The sequence below is a fragment of the Microcebus murinus genome, chromosome 9 (assembly GCF_040939455.1).
Source record: "Microcebus murinus isolate Inina chromosome 9, M.murinus_Inina_mat1.0, whole genome shotgun sequence".
Taxonomy (NCBI): domain Eukaryota; kingdom Metazoa; phylum Chordata; class Mammalia; order Primates; family Cheirogaleidae; genus Microcebus; species Microcebus murinus.
The window spans coordinates 27,138,277-27,154,538 of NC_134112.1; the positions used below are offsets into that span (position 1 = coordinate 27,138,277).

The 16,262-nt window shown below is 39.5% G+C and overlaps 1 protein-coding gene across 4 annotated transcripts in view; it reads left to right on the plus strand.

Annotated features, from left to right (window-relative positions):
• OSBPL3 (oxysterol binding protein like 3) overlaps positions 1-16,262 on the plus strand; it is a 176,128-nt gene that overhangs the window by 119,820 nt on the left and 40,046 nt on the right. For 2 of the 4 annotated variants that reach the window (XM_076006360.1, XM_076006361.1), the window contains 4 exons: positions 3,829-3,959; positions 7,333-7,440; positions 14,667-14,801; positions 15,588-15,681. In XM_076006360.1, coding sequence (XP_075862475.1) covers positions 3,829-3,959; positions 7,333-7,440; positions 14,667-14,801; positions 15,588-15,681 — 468 coding nt within the window. The remainder of the gene's footprint in view (positions 1-3,828; positions 3,960-7,332; positions 7,441-14,666; positions 14,802-15,587; positions 15,682-16,262) is intronic. The other 2 variants (XM_076006362.1, XM_076006363.1) reach the window with 1 other exon arrangement.

The following is a 16,262-nucleotide window of genomic DNA, read 5'->3' on the forward strand; positions in this document are numbered from 1 at the left end:
TACAATAGTCTCATTGCCCTAACTAAAAGAACAATGTGGAAGTCTATAGAATTGAAAGGTAGTGACCACCAAGAGTCAACTGTATGATGCTTATTATGTTCCATTCTGTGGATACAACTTAAGGTTTCTTATAGTTACAAGTCCAGCCTGTGTCCACTCTCCTAGTCCAGCTGGGGGATCTGAGAAATGGCTACTGACATCTGAGAAAGAGATGAGTAAACAGAGATGCCATAGTTGCCTTCCCATATTTGAATGCCCCACAAAAGAGGAAGTGCTCCTGTTTTACAAGGAGGGGACACCAAGACAAATGTTATCTCAGAACAGGGAGAACTTTCTAAGTCCCAGGGCACAATGTACCGCTTTAGGAGATAGTGAACGCTCAGACAAGCATGGGCTGAAAGAGCACTTGGCAAGGAAGCTACAGATGGGGAGGAGTTGGTTGTGTCGCGGGGTGAGTAGCTTTGGTGACCTTTGAGGTTCTCTGTAGTTCAGGGCATCTAAGACTTTCTATGTGTCTTTTTTTTTTTTTTTTTTTTTTTAATCATCAGGCATCCAGAGATGTGAAAACTCATTTGGATCTTCTATTTTTTTTTAAGCTTTTATTTGTCTCAAATAAACTTAGAATCATCTTAGAAATAAGTAAGAAAACAGTCTTGTCACAGAGCATCTTCCTGACTTTTGCAGTCTGTGTCTTTAACAATTTTTTTTATATTAATGTGTCTGCCATAAGCAGCCTCTTAATAGCCACTGTGTGTGCTGGATCATTAGGTGGCTGCGAGTGACTGTTTTAATGTTCTCTGAGTGGGCCTTAATAGTCATTTAAGAAATTTATGGCATAGGGATCTGGTCTTCCAAACCCCTTTGTCAGAGGATTTAGGAAGCATTTCACACCTTACAATGAAATATAATGACTATGTGTTTCCTTTTGCTTATAATTATTCCCACCGCTATATATTTTGAATATACAAATAGTGTATAGTCTGCCAATTTTTTAAAATTTAGATAAGAATCTTCTAGTTTGTTGGAAAGCCTTGTCCACCTGCAGGTCATCTGGAAGCCAGAGGAATTGATTTGGGAATGTGGCAGCCAGCTGAGTGCCACGTTTATTTTATTTTGAGCAATAAATATGACATGAAGAGGTAGTTCCCCAGGGACCCACAGAGATGGCCTTGGACACCCTGTGTGTGGGTGGGCGGGGGGAGTGCCTATCTATTAATAGATAGTGAGTAACTGCGTGGCTTGGTGCTCTCCTCTTGGGCCTGCTCATCTACGGCTCAGTAGATTCTGGCCAATCCCTCTACCTCTATGTGCAATTTACAAGCATTGTCCTGGCAAGAGACTAAAGCATCCTCCTGGAACTGCTACCCATATTTCAAAAGACTGCAGCCATCATCACTTTCATCCTCATGTGTCTCTTTTGATCATCATCACTATTATTGCAGTAATATTTCTTATTTATTACAAACCATGCATTGGGTTAAGTGCTTTACCTGCATTATCTTACTCAATCCTCATAACAATCTTATAAAGCAAATGCTGTCATTATCTCCATTCACAAATGAGGAGACTGGGGCTCAGGCACATGATATACTTGTGCAAGGTCCTGGAGCAAGCAAGAATCCAGGGCTGATGGTGGAGCCCAAACTGTTGGTCACTCTTGTGCTGCCCATTATTTAGATCAGTTGCATTTTGAAATCAGGGAGCTAAGTATGTTCCATAGGCATTGTTAGAAAATCAGTGCCCATTGACCCCTGTCTTTTGTTGGCAGAAACAGCACCATTGTGTGTGTGTGTGTGTGTGTGTGTGTGTGTGTGTGTGTGTGTGTAGAGATTGCTGATTGTTCTATGACTTTGTGAAGATGCTCTGAGTCCATCACTAAATCCCACAACCTCAGACAAGATCAGCAATGACAAGTTCAGTTCTCCTTGCTGTTAAATGAAGGAAGTAAGTCAATAATGCCTATTTAGTTTCCATGTTACTAAATAGGCCACTCTTGAATAACAGTACCTCTAAAAATGCAACCCTGTGGAATTTAATAATGTGCCAGGTCATTTGAGAAGACATATATCTCAGTCTCTTCCTTCTTCCTGCCCTTCTCAAACAAAATACAATAAAGGAGATTGGAAAGATAATATTCAAATGCGATATCCATGATCCATAATGTAGATGACAGTTTCCTCATCCCTAGGAGGTAACTTGTACATTATGTGCTCAAAACCTGATGAGTTTTTTGCTATATACATTAATGGTTTTTAAAACTTCAGTTGAGGAATTGGAGGCCCAGTGGTGCTTGGCTCTCCTTGTATCTGAATGCTCACTAAAGTGAACAGAGAAGCCAAATGCCAGGACTGGGAGGTGGGGGGCTTCCGGGTCTTGCAGCTGGAAGGACTGTTAAGAAAGAGGGGAGGCTACACCTTATTCTGAAATAATTTCAAACGTATAGAAAAGTGGCAAGAATAATACAAAGAACTCCCATATGCCCTTTACTCAGATACACCATTTTTAATATTTTGCCACATTTATTTTGTCTCCATTTACACACACACACACACACACACACTCACACTTTCATTTTTCTGAAACATTTGAGAGTAGAATTCATACATCATGTCGTTCTTTATGGCTTTATACTTTAGTATGCAGAAATAGGGATATTATGTTACATAACTACAGTATAGTTATCATATTCAGGAAATGTAGCATTAAAACTATTAATATTTTTATCTATTCTGCCTTCCATATTCAAATGTCAATTATCCCAATAATGTCCTTTTACGCCATTTTTCCCCTTGAATACAGGATCTGGTTTATGATAATCATTGCATTTCATTGTCATGCCTCTTTAGCATGATAGTTTTTCAGCCTTTCTTTCTCTTTTATAAAATTGATACTTTTGAGGACTACAGACCAATATAAAAAGAATAGATACTCCTCATTTTGGGGTTGTCTGATGTTTCCTCATGATCAAACTCAGATTGCTGATCCCTGGTTTGCATATAACAAAGAAGATGTGTCTTTTTCTAGGTATCATACACAGAGGCCCACAGTCCACCTGCCTCTCACTTGTAATGAATTTCGATCACCTGGTTAAGGTGCTGGCTAGTTTTTCTGCATTGTTACCATTTTCTCTCTGATAACCAATAAGCTTTGTTCGTAATCATTTCCAGTCTTTGGGGATACAAACAAAACTGAAAGCTGATCATTGAAAACCCAGAGGCACAGTCCAAGTGTCAGATATCTTGATGATAAGTCATAAAATCATGAGATGTTATAGTGGATAAATTATTCAAATCACATTCAAATTATATATGTTTAAATTTGAATATATATTCAAATTATAAATTATTCAAATTTTATTCTAACCTTTCATCAGATCTGCTTATTTGAAACACCAGACCTTAGAATTGGCAAATGTGTGTGTATGTGTGTTCATTTTAATAGACTTTATTTTTTTGAGCAGTTTTAGGTCTACAGCAAAATTGAGAGAAAGTACAGAGACTTCCCATAAACTGCCTGTCCCCATGTAGGCACAGCGTGTCACACTACCGGCAATGACACTGGGGTGGTGCATCTGTTACGATCTATGTACCTACACTGACATATCATCATCACCCAGAGTCCTCAGTTTACCTTAGGGATCACTGTTGGTCTTGTACTTTGCCAGTGTGTTTTATTTTAACAGTCAAGGCCTTGTGTACATTTGCTGCACTCAACATATTTGGGGCTATTACTTTGCTAAATTTGTTTATAACAAATTAATTTTTCTGTATTTCGTTTTTAATTATGCCTCTTCCTTTATTCCTTTTTGTAATGATTATATCTCTGTAGTTTACTTCACTTTAAGGTCAGCTTTTAATATCATGTCAACGGAGAGAGAGAAACTGAGGCAGCTGATGGAGCAGGATACCTCCTCCTCCCCTTCTGCTCAGGTCCTTGGTCTGAAGCATGCCCTGTCATCCGTAAGTTACATGTCTGTGTCACAGAAATGCCTGAAAATGTGTCTAGGCTCATCAATTTTTTTGTATTTTTTTACTTCCATGGTTGTGTTGAAAATTCATCATTGTCATGGTCTGTGTTGAAAATTCAGGAGAAAACCAAACAAATTATTCAAATTATATTCTAACCTTTCATCAGATCTGCGTATTTGAAATACCAAAACTTGGCCTACCCCAAATCTTAGTAGCTGATATTTTACTTAAATGTTAGATTCTTTAAGTTTGGTTTCCTCCGATTTATCTTAATTTTTCTGTGTCTCTCCAACTTGTATGTTTGTGTGTGTGTGTGTCTTGCAGACACTTGTTTGTTAATGCTTACAGAATCTGACAGTTTGGAGGAGGTTTTATGGCCCCAAGACACCACTAGCTTAGACTGATTTTTCCAAATGACAAGTAGCAGAGCAAAATTTCCAATTCACACTCTTATCTTCTCTATTGCAAAGCACAGATCCTATTTACTGCTCTTTCAAAGACATGTGAGTTATTTTATTTGGTTAGATGGTACAAAACGTTTAGCTCCCTGCCCAGCCCCATGGCACAAAGAGATGAGTCATACAGGAGTGTCTGTCAGACAGTCCCTGTGCCTTCATAATAACAGAAAAATCACTGTCGCGCCCTCAGATGTTTTTCAGTATACCATCCTGTCACTCATTCCTCTTTTTCGTCCCAGTTTTCAGTTTATTCCTCAGAATAGCTGGGCTCAGTTGAAGTGCTGTGCCCTAACCCGATTTGAGTAGCTGACATTGTCTGGTTTTCTACTCTGTGTCTGTCAAGAGGCTAGAAAACTTTTGAAATAGCATACTAATTTGCTCTTATTTTTTACTTTGAAATTTCTACTTTAGACAGAGAAAGAGTGTGTGCACATAGGAAATGCCCACCTGAAGCAATACTGAATTTTCTATTTCGGATCAGGTAGGGGAGGTGGCGAATTTTAGGATCTTGTTACCAGACGCCAGTGCGGTCATTGAAAGAACTAGGACATGTCTGTTCATATTTTTTATTCATCATGTTGCTGAGAAAAGCAATGTTCTGGGTGTAATGTTAATGATAAAAATCTTTTACCAGTAGCACATATAGTTGTTGTAGAATCTTTAAGGAATATTCACTTGTGGACCATTCCAAGAATGCTGTCTTTGAAAGAAATTAAAAATAATGTTGGCTTATCCCATGTGTAAAGAAGAGTCTGAGGGCCGGGCGCGGTGGCTCACGCCTGTAATCCTAGCTCTCTGGGAGGCCGAGGCGGGCGGATTGCTCAAGGTCAGGAGTTCAAAACCAGCCTGAGCAAGAGCGAGACCCCGTCTCTACTATAAATAGAAAGAAACTAATGGGCCAACTGATATATATATAAAAAAAATTAGCCGGGCATGGTGGCGCATGCCTGTAGTCCCAGCTACTCGGGAGGCTGAGACAGAAGGATCACTCGAGCCCAGGAGTTTGAGGTTGCTGTGAGCTAGGCTGACGCCACGGCACTCACACTAGCCTGGGCAACAAAGTGAGGCTCTGTCTCAAAAAAAAAAAAAAAAAAAGAAGAGTCTGATGTCATCTTAAGGTCAGAGATAGAAACACCTGCTTTTGGATTGTAGTAGATACTGGTCACACGCTGGGTGTTTCTTTGGTGTGAGAGAAGAAAAGTGGTTCTTTCTTTCTTTTTTTTTTAAGTGTTTTAGTGGTACAAAGCATTTCTAGGTTGGCTTTTAGTGCATTTAGAAGGCATCTCTGATGGGCTTCTAAAAGTCCGTCTCCGCGTGGCCTTGCTCTCCCTGCCCTCCCCCTGCTGGCGGTCTGCTCTCCTCTTGTTAATCTGCCTGTACGGCCACTGTGACCCATTTGCTGTGCTATCCCAGGCCAAGGTCGTTCTCACCTTCACTGAGGAATTTATACTTTCACCCATGTTTGTGATTTTGGAAACTTCAGATAAAACAGAATGGTCTTTCTTTCTTTGGCTTGGTTGGATTCATGATTTTTAAAGGTACAATTTTGAGAATCCTATCAAAACTATCAGAATGGATATGTCGGTGCTGTCCGTGAAGCCTTAGTATGTTTCTTTCTTCTGCCTGTGGCTTGCAAAGGAAAGAGAAGCTACTATGTTAACACATTTTCAGGCTTTACTAAGATTCTAGCCACAGTCCCAGCAACATATTGGCCAGAATAAAGTGAGTGCTCCAGAGAGATTGTTATGTGTGGTTGAGTGATCTTAGTTCTAGTGCAGTGTTTCTTAAATAGTCCTTGAGGATTTTCAAATAACCCATACATGCTGTGGCTACTGAAAAATAAAGCCAGAATCCCTATGAGACATCCACGTCCTTCTATGCTCTCAGCAGGTCGGCCCTGCAGGCCCTGATGGATGGGGACGGCTCAGAGCTTCTTGGAAGAGAGGCAGGAAGACAGACTAGACAGGCTGGATCTGTGTGAAAGCACCAGGGAGCTGACTGTGGGAGTGTCTGGGGAGAATTTGTCCAGAGAATTTGTCCCCTTCCACAGTCAGACCATTGGAGGGCAGGGGGTCTGAAATGTGCAGGAATATTAGTGTGAAGGAAACATTTTCCTTTACCTGTGAGCCAGTTAGTTCCCTCTTAACTGAGAGGGTGAGATAGGGAATGGGACCTGCCCCAGGGAATAGAAAAGAGGTCTGGGTGGTCTCATGTTTGCTCACCTCTCACATTAACCCACTCCCAGGGCCCTGGGCCTTAAGCCCTTATGCAGGTAAGTGAGGTTTGTTTATTATTTTGTTTTAAAACAAACTGCCTTAGTCCTGAAGAATGAATAAAACAATCAATACCTGTTTTTGAAAAGAGTAAAATTAATCTTTGACCAAGTCCTACTTCTCAGCACACTTGCTAAGATCTAATTCAATGGGTGTGATAACTAAATAACATTGAAAGATGCTCAGATATAAGGGGCGGGAGCAGCATCTTTTTCAAGGGTGAGAGAAGCCGGGACTCTCTCTTCCTGGACAGGAGAAGGGAGTTGGCCAAAGACAGGACAGCCAGCTGGGAAGAAGGAGATGCCTCGGAAACCCTAGTCTAAAACCCTAGTCACTGACGGAGTCTGTGACTTCTCTCTCTGTTGCCCTCACTAACCCTCATCCCCTGTCTGCAAATGAGACTAGAGAAGGGGCACCGGTTCCAGAGTTTCCTAAATTTGCTGTCCCCCAGGCATCTCAGAACCAGTGTCCTGTTGGAGAGCCTTCGGGAAAAGGTCCACAAAGTACCCTCTTAGGGCTCCATCACTGAGAGGTTTGTCAGGCCCTCAGAGATCTTTCCTGCTGGGCCCACTGCTGTGCTTTTCTGAGACACCCATTGATTAACGGAGCCCCACTATTTTTAACATGTTCCAGGCGCTAGCACAAAACACAGATCTTAAAGAACGCTTGCGCAGAATCCATGCCGAGTCTCTGCTCCTCGACACCCCCGCTGCCGCCAAGTCGGGGGACGATCTGGCAGAGGTGGGTAGGTTTCTTGTCTGGTAACATCTCCTTGACTGTCGCCCCCTTCCCGTGACACCCTCTGTCCAGTTGCACGGCCTTCCTGCTTCACCCTCATGAGTGGTGTGTACCTCTCCGCATGCTGGCCACAGCGGCTGCGGGGGCTGGGGTCGCAGAAGCTTCCTTGAGAGTGTGCTGCTGACTGTACTTTTAAACTGCCTTTCCCCCCAGAACTCTTCTTCCTTTTGCATTTCTTCACCCCATTTCCCTCCTAAGTATCACCCATTTCCCTAGCTGTTACTGGAGTGGGAGCTATAGAGAGACAGACATTGTCTCCTGTTAATTCCTAAAATAACCCTATATTTCTCTGACCTGCAGTATCCCTGTTCCTTGCCTGCTTCCGTTGCTCCCTCTGTAAGAACCACTCTACTCTTTTCAGCTGTTCCCTCCCCCCCCACTGTGTTTTTTTAATTTTATTTTATAGAACACAGCTGTATACTTTGAGGGGGGGGAAAAGATAATTGCATTACAGTTGAAATATCTTGGTCCATAAAAAGGTCTTTTCTGAAGACGTGGAATGTTTATTCAAAGTAGTCTTTGAATGTGTTTAAAATGACAAATTCCAGAAACATACAAGTGGGTTTAGTCAAAATATTAGCAGGAAAGAGTAGTGAAAGTAAAAACGTTTTTAGTTATTTTTTTTTATATGTATAGGCTTGCCTCAGATGTGCTAAATTTTTTATTAGCAAATTTATAGGATTGAGTGCATTTGCAATAAAAATAAGGAAGGTAACAGACACAAGAGTATGTGTTTATATACATTTTTAAAAGAAGTTTGTAACATTTAATCATAATCCTTCTTCGTTCTTTTTGCTGTTCTCAAAGAAAACAAACCCTCACACAGCCCCTTCACTCGTTGGTGAGCTGTTGTGTGGGGTGACGAGAGGGGCTGAGGCTGAAGTCAGTCAGCACATAGACTGCGAGGCCCCTTTGAAGTGCAGACTGCCACAAATGGACAGGACAGGACCATCTCATCCGATGACAGTCGCCCTCTCTCCGAGGAGGCTCGCAAGCCTCTTAGTACTTCCACGCCACCTGATAGTGGTTGAGTGTGAAATTTCTCTTACAGATGCACTAGCCCAAGAGATTGCTTTCCAGTTATTTTAGCCCAGACCTAAACTGTCACTTGCAGGGTTGAGTGCCTAAACATTACTCCTGGTGGCCTTCATTTTAGGCCTGGATTGGGTCCTCTTTCGAATCTGCGTGTTTGCTAAAAGCAGAGCCCAGTCATGGTCCTGACCTTCCATCATGGAGGGTTGTTTGCTGCAAAGCACCATGGCATTCTTCAGAGTTTTGTGCATGTGTCCAGTTGGTACTTACTTTCTAAGTAGTAGTATTACATAAATTACATTTATCTATTTAACAAGTTAAATAGGTAAGCTTCATTTATGCTTTTATGACATTATGCTCAGCATGTATACTTGGGACTGTTTGTGTTTTGGAAAGGAAACCAAAACTACAAGTCTTTTAAAATGCATATATTTAAACTACATATATAAAAATGCCTATTTTTTAAACTGATCTCAGAAGTGACATACCTGAAAGCATAAATGCTATAAGCTGTCCTTGAGGGGTGGCAGTAATGTCCCTCAGATTTACACCTTCTAAGACCTCCTTCTTGAGTCTCCAATCAATGGTACATTTGTCTCATTTATTTCCTCTCTGAGAGATTTTGTTTCCCATAGTTTCTCCTTCCTTTCACTGAGTGACTCAGGCTAACTTTCCTAACAAGGGAAAAGCTATTGTTGCATTCAGGAAATAAGTAGGAGAGTACGTGGAATTGGCCTCCCAGACTGAAAACTTGACTCCAGTTTTTTGTTTTTTTTTTAGGTGGCTCCCAGGCACCCCAAAACTCTTTTGGGGCATGACAGTCCCCGACAGTGGGGTCAGCCCATGGTGCTCTGTTTTTAGGACCACTCACTTTCTTCACTTACTCTGTTAGCTTTTCTTTAGCCGCGCAAATCACTCATCTTTGGTGTTGGACCTGGTTACTTGCATTCAACAATCCCCCCTTTGCTATCAGAAAGTGCTCCTGCTGTATATTCCTGAATATGAAGATTTAATATGATCAGGTTATTAGTTCTTAGATTATTTTATGTTATGTTAGATTCCACATAAAAAGCCAAGTGACTTTTGGAGGTCATCCATGGACTCCATCTAAAGTCCATTTTAAGAGACTAAGAAAGGCAGGAACTTTAAAAGAAAAATCTGAAAGAAAAAAAGGGAACTTCTTTTAAGTTCCTACCTCCTTACTATGTCCCATATGCATTCGAAAGCATTGTCTCTCGGAGTCCCAACCATTGCTCCATGAGGTAGGTGGTGGGTGCTTCATTTTAGAGACAAGGAAACTAAAGCTCAGAGAGGTTAAATAACTTCCTTCAGACACACAGCTTGTAAGAGACAGCAGAGATTTAACATCTAATGAGGCCAAAGTATTTGTTTTCTCAGTAGCATCACACTGCTATATAATGAGGATAGATATATCAAGCCAGAAATAAGTATATGGGCAAAAAAAGGCATCAAAAAAGCTTCTGCACAGCCAAAGAAATAGTCATGAAAGTAAACAGACAACCTACAGAATGGGAGAAAATTTTTGCATCCTATGCATCCGATAAGGGACTGATAACTAGAATATACTTAGAATTCACGAAAATCAGGAAGAAAAAATCAAATAACCCCATTAAAAAGTGGGCAAAGGACTTGAACAGAAACTTTTCTAAAGAAGACAGAAGAATGGCCAACAAACATATGAAAAAATGCTCAACATCTCTAATCATCAGGGAAATGCAAATCAAAACCACAATGAGATATTACTTAACCCCAGTGAGAATGGCCTTTATCAAAAAATCTCCAAGCAATAAATGCTGGCGTGGTTGCGGAGAGAGAGGAACACTCCTACACTGCTAGTGGGACTGCAAACTAGTTCAACCTCTGTGGAAAGCAATATGGAGATATCTTAAAGCGATACAAGTGAATCTACCATTTGATCCAGCAATCCCATTGCTGGGCATCTACCCAAAAGATCCAATGACACTCTACAAAAAAGACACCTGCACTCGAATGTTTATAGCAGCACAATTCATAATTGCAAGGCTGTGGAAACAGCCCAAGTGTCCATCAATCCAAGAATGGATTAATAAAATGTGGTATATGTATACCATGGAGTACTATTCGGTTCTAAGAAACAATGGTGATATAGCACATCTTATATTTTCCTGGTTAGAGCTGGAACCCATACTACTAAGTGAAGTATCCCAAGAATGGAAAAACAAGCACCACATATACTCACCAACAAATTGGTATTAACTGAACAGCACCTAAGTGGTCACATAGGTACTACAGTAATAGGGTATTGGGCAGGTGGGAGGGGGGCGGGTATATACATACATAATGAGTGAGATGTGCACCATCTGGGGGATGGTCATGCTGGAGACTCAGACTTGTGGGGGGAGGGGGGGAAATGGGCATTTATTGAAACCTTAAAATCTGTACCCCCATAATATGCCGAAATAAAAAACCTATATAACACACACAAAAAAAAAAACCAATGGGAAAGAGATGGTTTATTCAATAAATTAGGTTGGTGCAGTTCAAAGCAATTTAGAAATAAGTTTTAATCTTTCCATTTCATGCTAAAGTAAATCACCAGTGAATTCGAGTTAAATATAAAAATTCAAACTGAAAAATATTGATTTAAATACTTATCAAACTGCTAGAGTATGGGGGGCAATAGAAAAAATTACAAAAGGAATGTTGACTAAATTTGACTATGTTTTTTAGGAAAAAAATAGGTTATATAAGGAAATTAGAAGGCGAATAATAAACTGGAAAAAATATTTTCAGTGAAAATGACAGACTTAGATAATGCTAAATCATTGATAATGTTTTTTTATATGTAAACAATAAACAAATACTATCAAGCAACTTAAGACCTCAGTAAGGAAATAGAAAAAGGATGTAACTCACCAAAAAGAAAAAAAAAACCCAAATACAGATTGTTGTGAGGTTTTTTGGTTTGTTTTTTACTTTTCGTTTGGCAATACAAATTCACAGGAAAGTGCAAAGACATGCAGAGGAAGGACCCCAGCACCCTCCAGCCTCTCTTGATATTAACATCTCTACAGCTTGTTTTTTAAAAAGGAAAAAGTTCTCAGCCTAATGAAAATTAAAATTAGATTAGCACAAACATTTTTATAAAATGTATTTATGGTATTCAGTGTCCTTGATATAGAGATGCAGAGAAAATAGGGGTTATTACTTGTTGATGTGATTAAGAAATATATATTTTGCCTTAAATGTTTTTAATAATTCTACTTCTGAACATTCTAAGAAATAATGAGATACAGTGAAGACATATTTACAAACATACTCACACCATCTTTGCAGATTTGGAAATATCCTTAAACTTTTGTTTCCAAAAGTTCATTGTCTTAAAGAATTGTAATGGTCTGGGAGAATATTCACAATATAGTGTTAGGTGAATATAGCAGATGATATATAGACTAGGGACAGTTCGATCCCAATTTTTCAAATTAAAAAAAAATCTATACAAAAATATTTTAATGCAAAAAAATATACCAACAGGTTAATAGGAACTACATCTAGGTGATGGGACTTGAAGCGATATTTATTTTATTTACATTTTTCAGTGTTTTCTTATTTTGAATACATATTACTTTTGTCCTCAGAACACATTTTAATTTTGAAAAAATCTATTTTGATATTGTTTGGGAGAAGCTTATAAAATCACATATCTATATAAATACTATTATTACAATTATTTCAAAACAAAGCCAAACTTACATGTATAAAAAGGATTGGAGAGAAATGTGTCAAAATGCTTATTAAAATGGTTGTTTTAGTGTGATTAGATTATGAGCCTTCTCTTTCCTCCCTTGCCTCTGCTTATTTCACTTTTTGCAATGTAAACAATAAACAACCACTCATGCATTACAAACATGAGGGGAAATTACAGAATTGAACTGAAACTAGGTTAATATTTTAACAAATGAGTTCCTGAGTTGTTCAAGACACTGTGCTGGGAAGTATTATTTTCTGTGTTTGTCAGCCGGGAAATCCTTCTGGCCCATAGGTCTAGGAGAAAGCTAGAGAGAGAGCAGCAGTGACTCGTAATAAATTAATGAGTAGGACAAGTAAATAAATCATGAGCATCTTATGTGGCAGGAGCACACCGAAGACACAGGACGGTTCCATTGTTTAAGTGAGCATTAAAGGGGCTATTCTCTGCGGTGTCTTCCAAATCAATAGCTGTGTGTCTGGCTCCTTTGAGAAAAGAAGCCTTTTCTTTGAACATAACAGTTGTGACACTTTCTAAAGTGTCTCTTGGTTAGGGTGGAGACAGATTCTAAAGTGATCTCTTGGTTAGGGTAGAGAAGAAGCTTGCTTTTCAGAAGGCTGCATGAGTACTAACATTGGTAGGCTCCTTAATACCTTGGGCAGATGACTGATTTAGGAAAGGGATGTATATTTCAGTGTGTTCCTGAGGTAAACACTTCATAAAGGGACCGCTTGCCCTTGATTAATTATGAAAATCTGTGGTTCTCTTGTCACAGTTTCCCTTGCTTGGCTATTACATGTTTATGAGACTGGAAATCCTCACTCCTCTTTCTAAGCCTCCGTATAAACAACACAACAGAATGTCATTATTTTTTTATCTGGCATGGGCCCTCCATTCTCCACTCCACTGGGTCTCGACTTAACTTCTGGGAAGGATCTAAGTGCTTTGGGGGCGGGGCGTAGTGGCGCACTCCTATAATCCTAGCACTCTGGGAGGCTGAGGCGGGAGGATTGCTCAAGGTCAGGAGTTCAAAACCAGCCTGAGCAAGAGTGAGACCCTGTCTCTACTAAAAATAGAAAGAAATTAATTGGCCAACTATATATATATATGTATATACATATATATATATAAATTAGCCGGGCATGGTGGTACATGCCTGTAGTCCCAGCTACTCAGGAGGCTAAGGCAGGAGGATCACTTGAGGCCAGGAGTTTGAGGTTGCTGTGAGCTAGGCTGATGCCACGGCACTCTAGCCCAGGCAACAGAGTAAGACTCTGTCTCAAACAACAACAACAAAAATAAATGTTTTGGGAGTGTATTTTCTATTCTGCTTGCAAGTAAAAATTCGATCAACTCAATAAATTGACCCAATGATTTGTAGAGTCCTGAGCTGGCCATGGAGGGAGACGACAATGAGTGAGATAAGGTTTTCTGGCCAGAATGAGTGGTGTGGAGAATGCACACAACACCCACCAGACCTACACTGTGCAGTAGAGAAAGTGCAGCAGAAACAGACAGGAAGGTGAGATTGATTCCGATGAGGGGGCTGTGTATGGAGAGGGCTTCACAGAGGTGATACCTGAAGAAAAAGAAAAGATTCAGGACAAGATGATTCGACTCGTTTGAGATTGTTCCCCTGACTTCCCCAACTGCTCCCATTTTTCACTGGGCTGGTACAGGAGTCGCTTCTCTATTATGTATCTGATAAGTGAGTCCCAGAATAATTTGGGGGAGAAAAGTTAAGGCAGATTATATTTCACTAAGAAATTTTAGGATTTCCTTCCCTTGAAGAGTCATTGTGGGTGGAGCGAGACAAAGAGAATTTATGGCATTCATCCATAAATAATGAATGATCTGCCACCAGGCGCACTTCCGGACCAAAACGCACTGTTCGTTTGTAAAGAGATGGCTTAACAGCAGCGTATTGGCCTCTGAGAGAGCACAGGGGGCAGAAGAAAGCTATGTTGCTCTGATCCAGGCATGCAAGGACATGCCTTCGGTGCAATTCAGAACAAATTTTAGCATGAAAAGAAACATCCAGCAGTTAGACAATAAGAGGATAGATATGATTCAGAGAGCACTGGAATTTTTCCTCATTTAAACGAAACAGAGTGACCTGGACAGTTATTTTTTGTTTTGCAATTTGTTGCATGTGTGTGAACGGTAATAGTGCCTGTAAGTGAGGTGCCCGTGTGGGGAGAACTTCATGTTTCTTTTTGTTGTGCATGAGGATTATTTCTCCTCAGTGTTGGAGCTGGCCTCTCCTTTGAGTTGCTTCTTTGCATGAGCCTGTGACCTCATGTATTATGCAACTAACTCATTTGTATATGTTGCTTATCTTGAGACTGTTCCTAAGTATATGCATTTTTTGTTTTTGTTCCTCAAACAGGAAAACTCCAGAGATGAAAACCGAGCTCTGGTTCATCAGCTTTCCAACGAGAGTAGGCTCTCCATCACTGACTCCTTGTCAGAGTTTTTTGATGCTCAGGAAGTTCTGTTATCTCCAAGCTCTTCAGAAAATGAGGTTTGAGCACTGTTTTCAGTTAGTTGCCTCAGAAATCCCTTTTGTTGCCTTGTCTGTTAACTTGTTCAGTAAATGTCTATATTTAGAAACACTAAACTCAACTGTTCCCATCTTTATATTCTGACAGTTCTCTCATAAGTCACACCCAAAAAGTACAAAATGATACAATATGTTAAAAGAAAAAAGTTGTACAAGTAGAGGGTGTTGAATATTTTCTTGTTTCTGTTACTTGATTTGTTTCACTTCCTTTCAAGTACAGGTTAATAATTTTGACTTTTACTTATTTAATGATGTAATGTTTCTAGTACAGAGAAAAATATTAGCATTCTATGTATTTTGTCATGGAATTTGACCTATATTAATTCATAATATATAATAATTTGTTTTAATTTAATACATAAAAATTATACTTTCCTAAATAGGCAGGTATCATAGCTATCATTGCTGTATGTGTGTGCTAACATTTTTACCCCTTAATATAGAAGTAGCAATCTTGTTTATGTATTATTTCCCATAGAAGAGTCTTTTTTCGCAAATAGTTCAAAGACCAATTGTTCCTCCTTCTACTCAAACACTAACAAATTCTAAAAATGCAGTCTGAATTAATAAGAATTTTTATAATAACAAAAATCTTGAGTTTTACTTGAAAATAGCATCTAAAAGTATATCTATAGATTTGTAATGTGGGTATCAAAATGTTTGATCATTGGAAATAAGGATTTTTTAATGAAAATCTGCCTCTTGTTTCCTCTTACGCTGATGTATATTATTTCTTCTTTCCCATAGATTTCTGATGATGATTCCTACGTCAGTGACATAAGCGATAATCTTTCTTTAGACAACCTCAGTAACGATTTAGATAATGAGAGACAGACCTTGGGTAAGATTTACATTATTCGACCTCTGAAAAGTTTGGATTTTCACAGAATACTATTGAGCATATATAGTTGATCCTTGAACAACATGAGAGTTAAGGCACCAACACCTCTTGCTACCAAAAATTCACTTGTAAATTTTGACTCCCCAAAGACTTAACTACTAATAGCCTACTGTTGACTGGAAGCCTTACCAATAACATAAACAGTTGATTAGCATGTATTTTGTATAGGTATCATATACTGTATTCATATAATAAAGTAAGCTAGAGAAAAAATGTTATTAAGAAAATCATAAGGAAGAGAAAATCTACTTAGTATTCATTAAACAGAAGTGGATCATCATAAAGGTCATCCTCATTGTCTTCGTGTTGAGTAGGTTGAGGAGGAGGAGGAGGGGTAGGTAGGTCTTGCTCTCTTGGGGGTGGCAGAGTGGAAGAACATCTGAGTATAAGTGGACCCACGTGGTTCAAACCCGTGTTGTTCAAGGGTCACCTATATAGAATACCTGCTGCAAGCAGAGATCTATAGCTAGTGCTACATAAGGAAATTAAGACACGATCCCTACCCACAGGGTTTTATAATC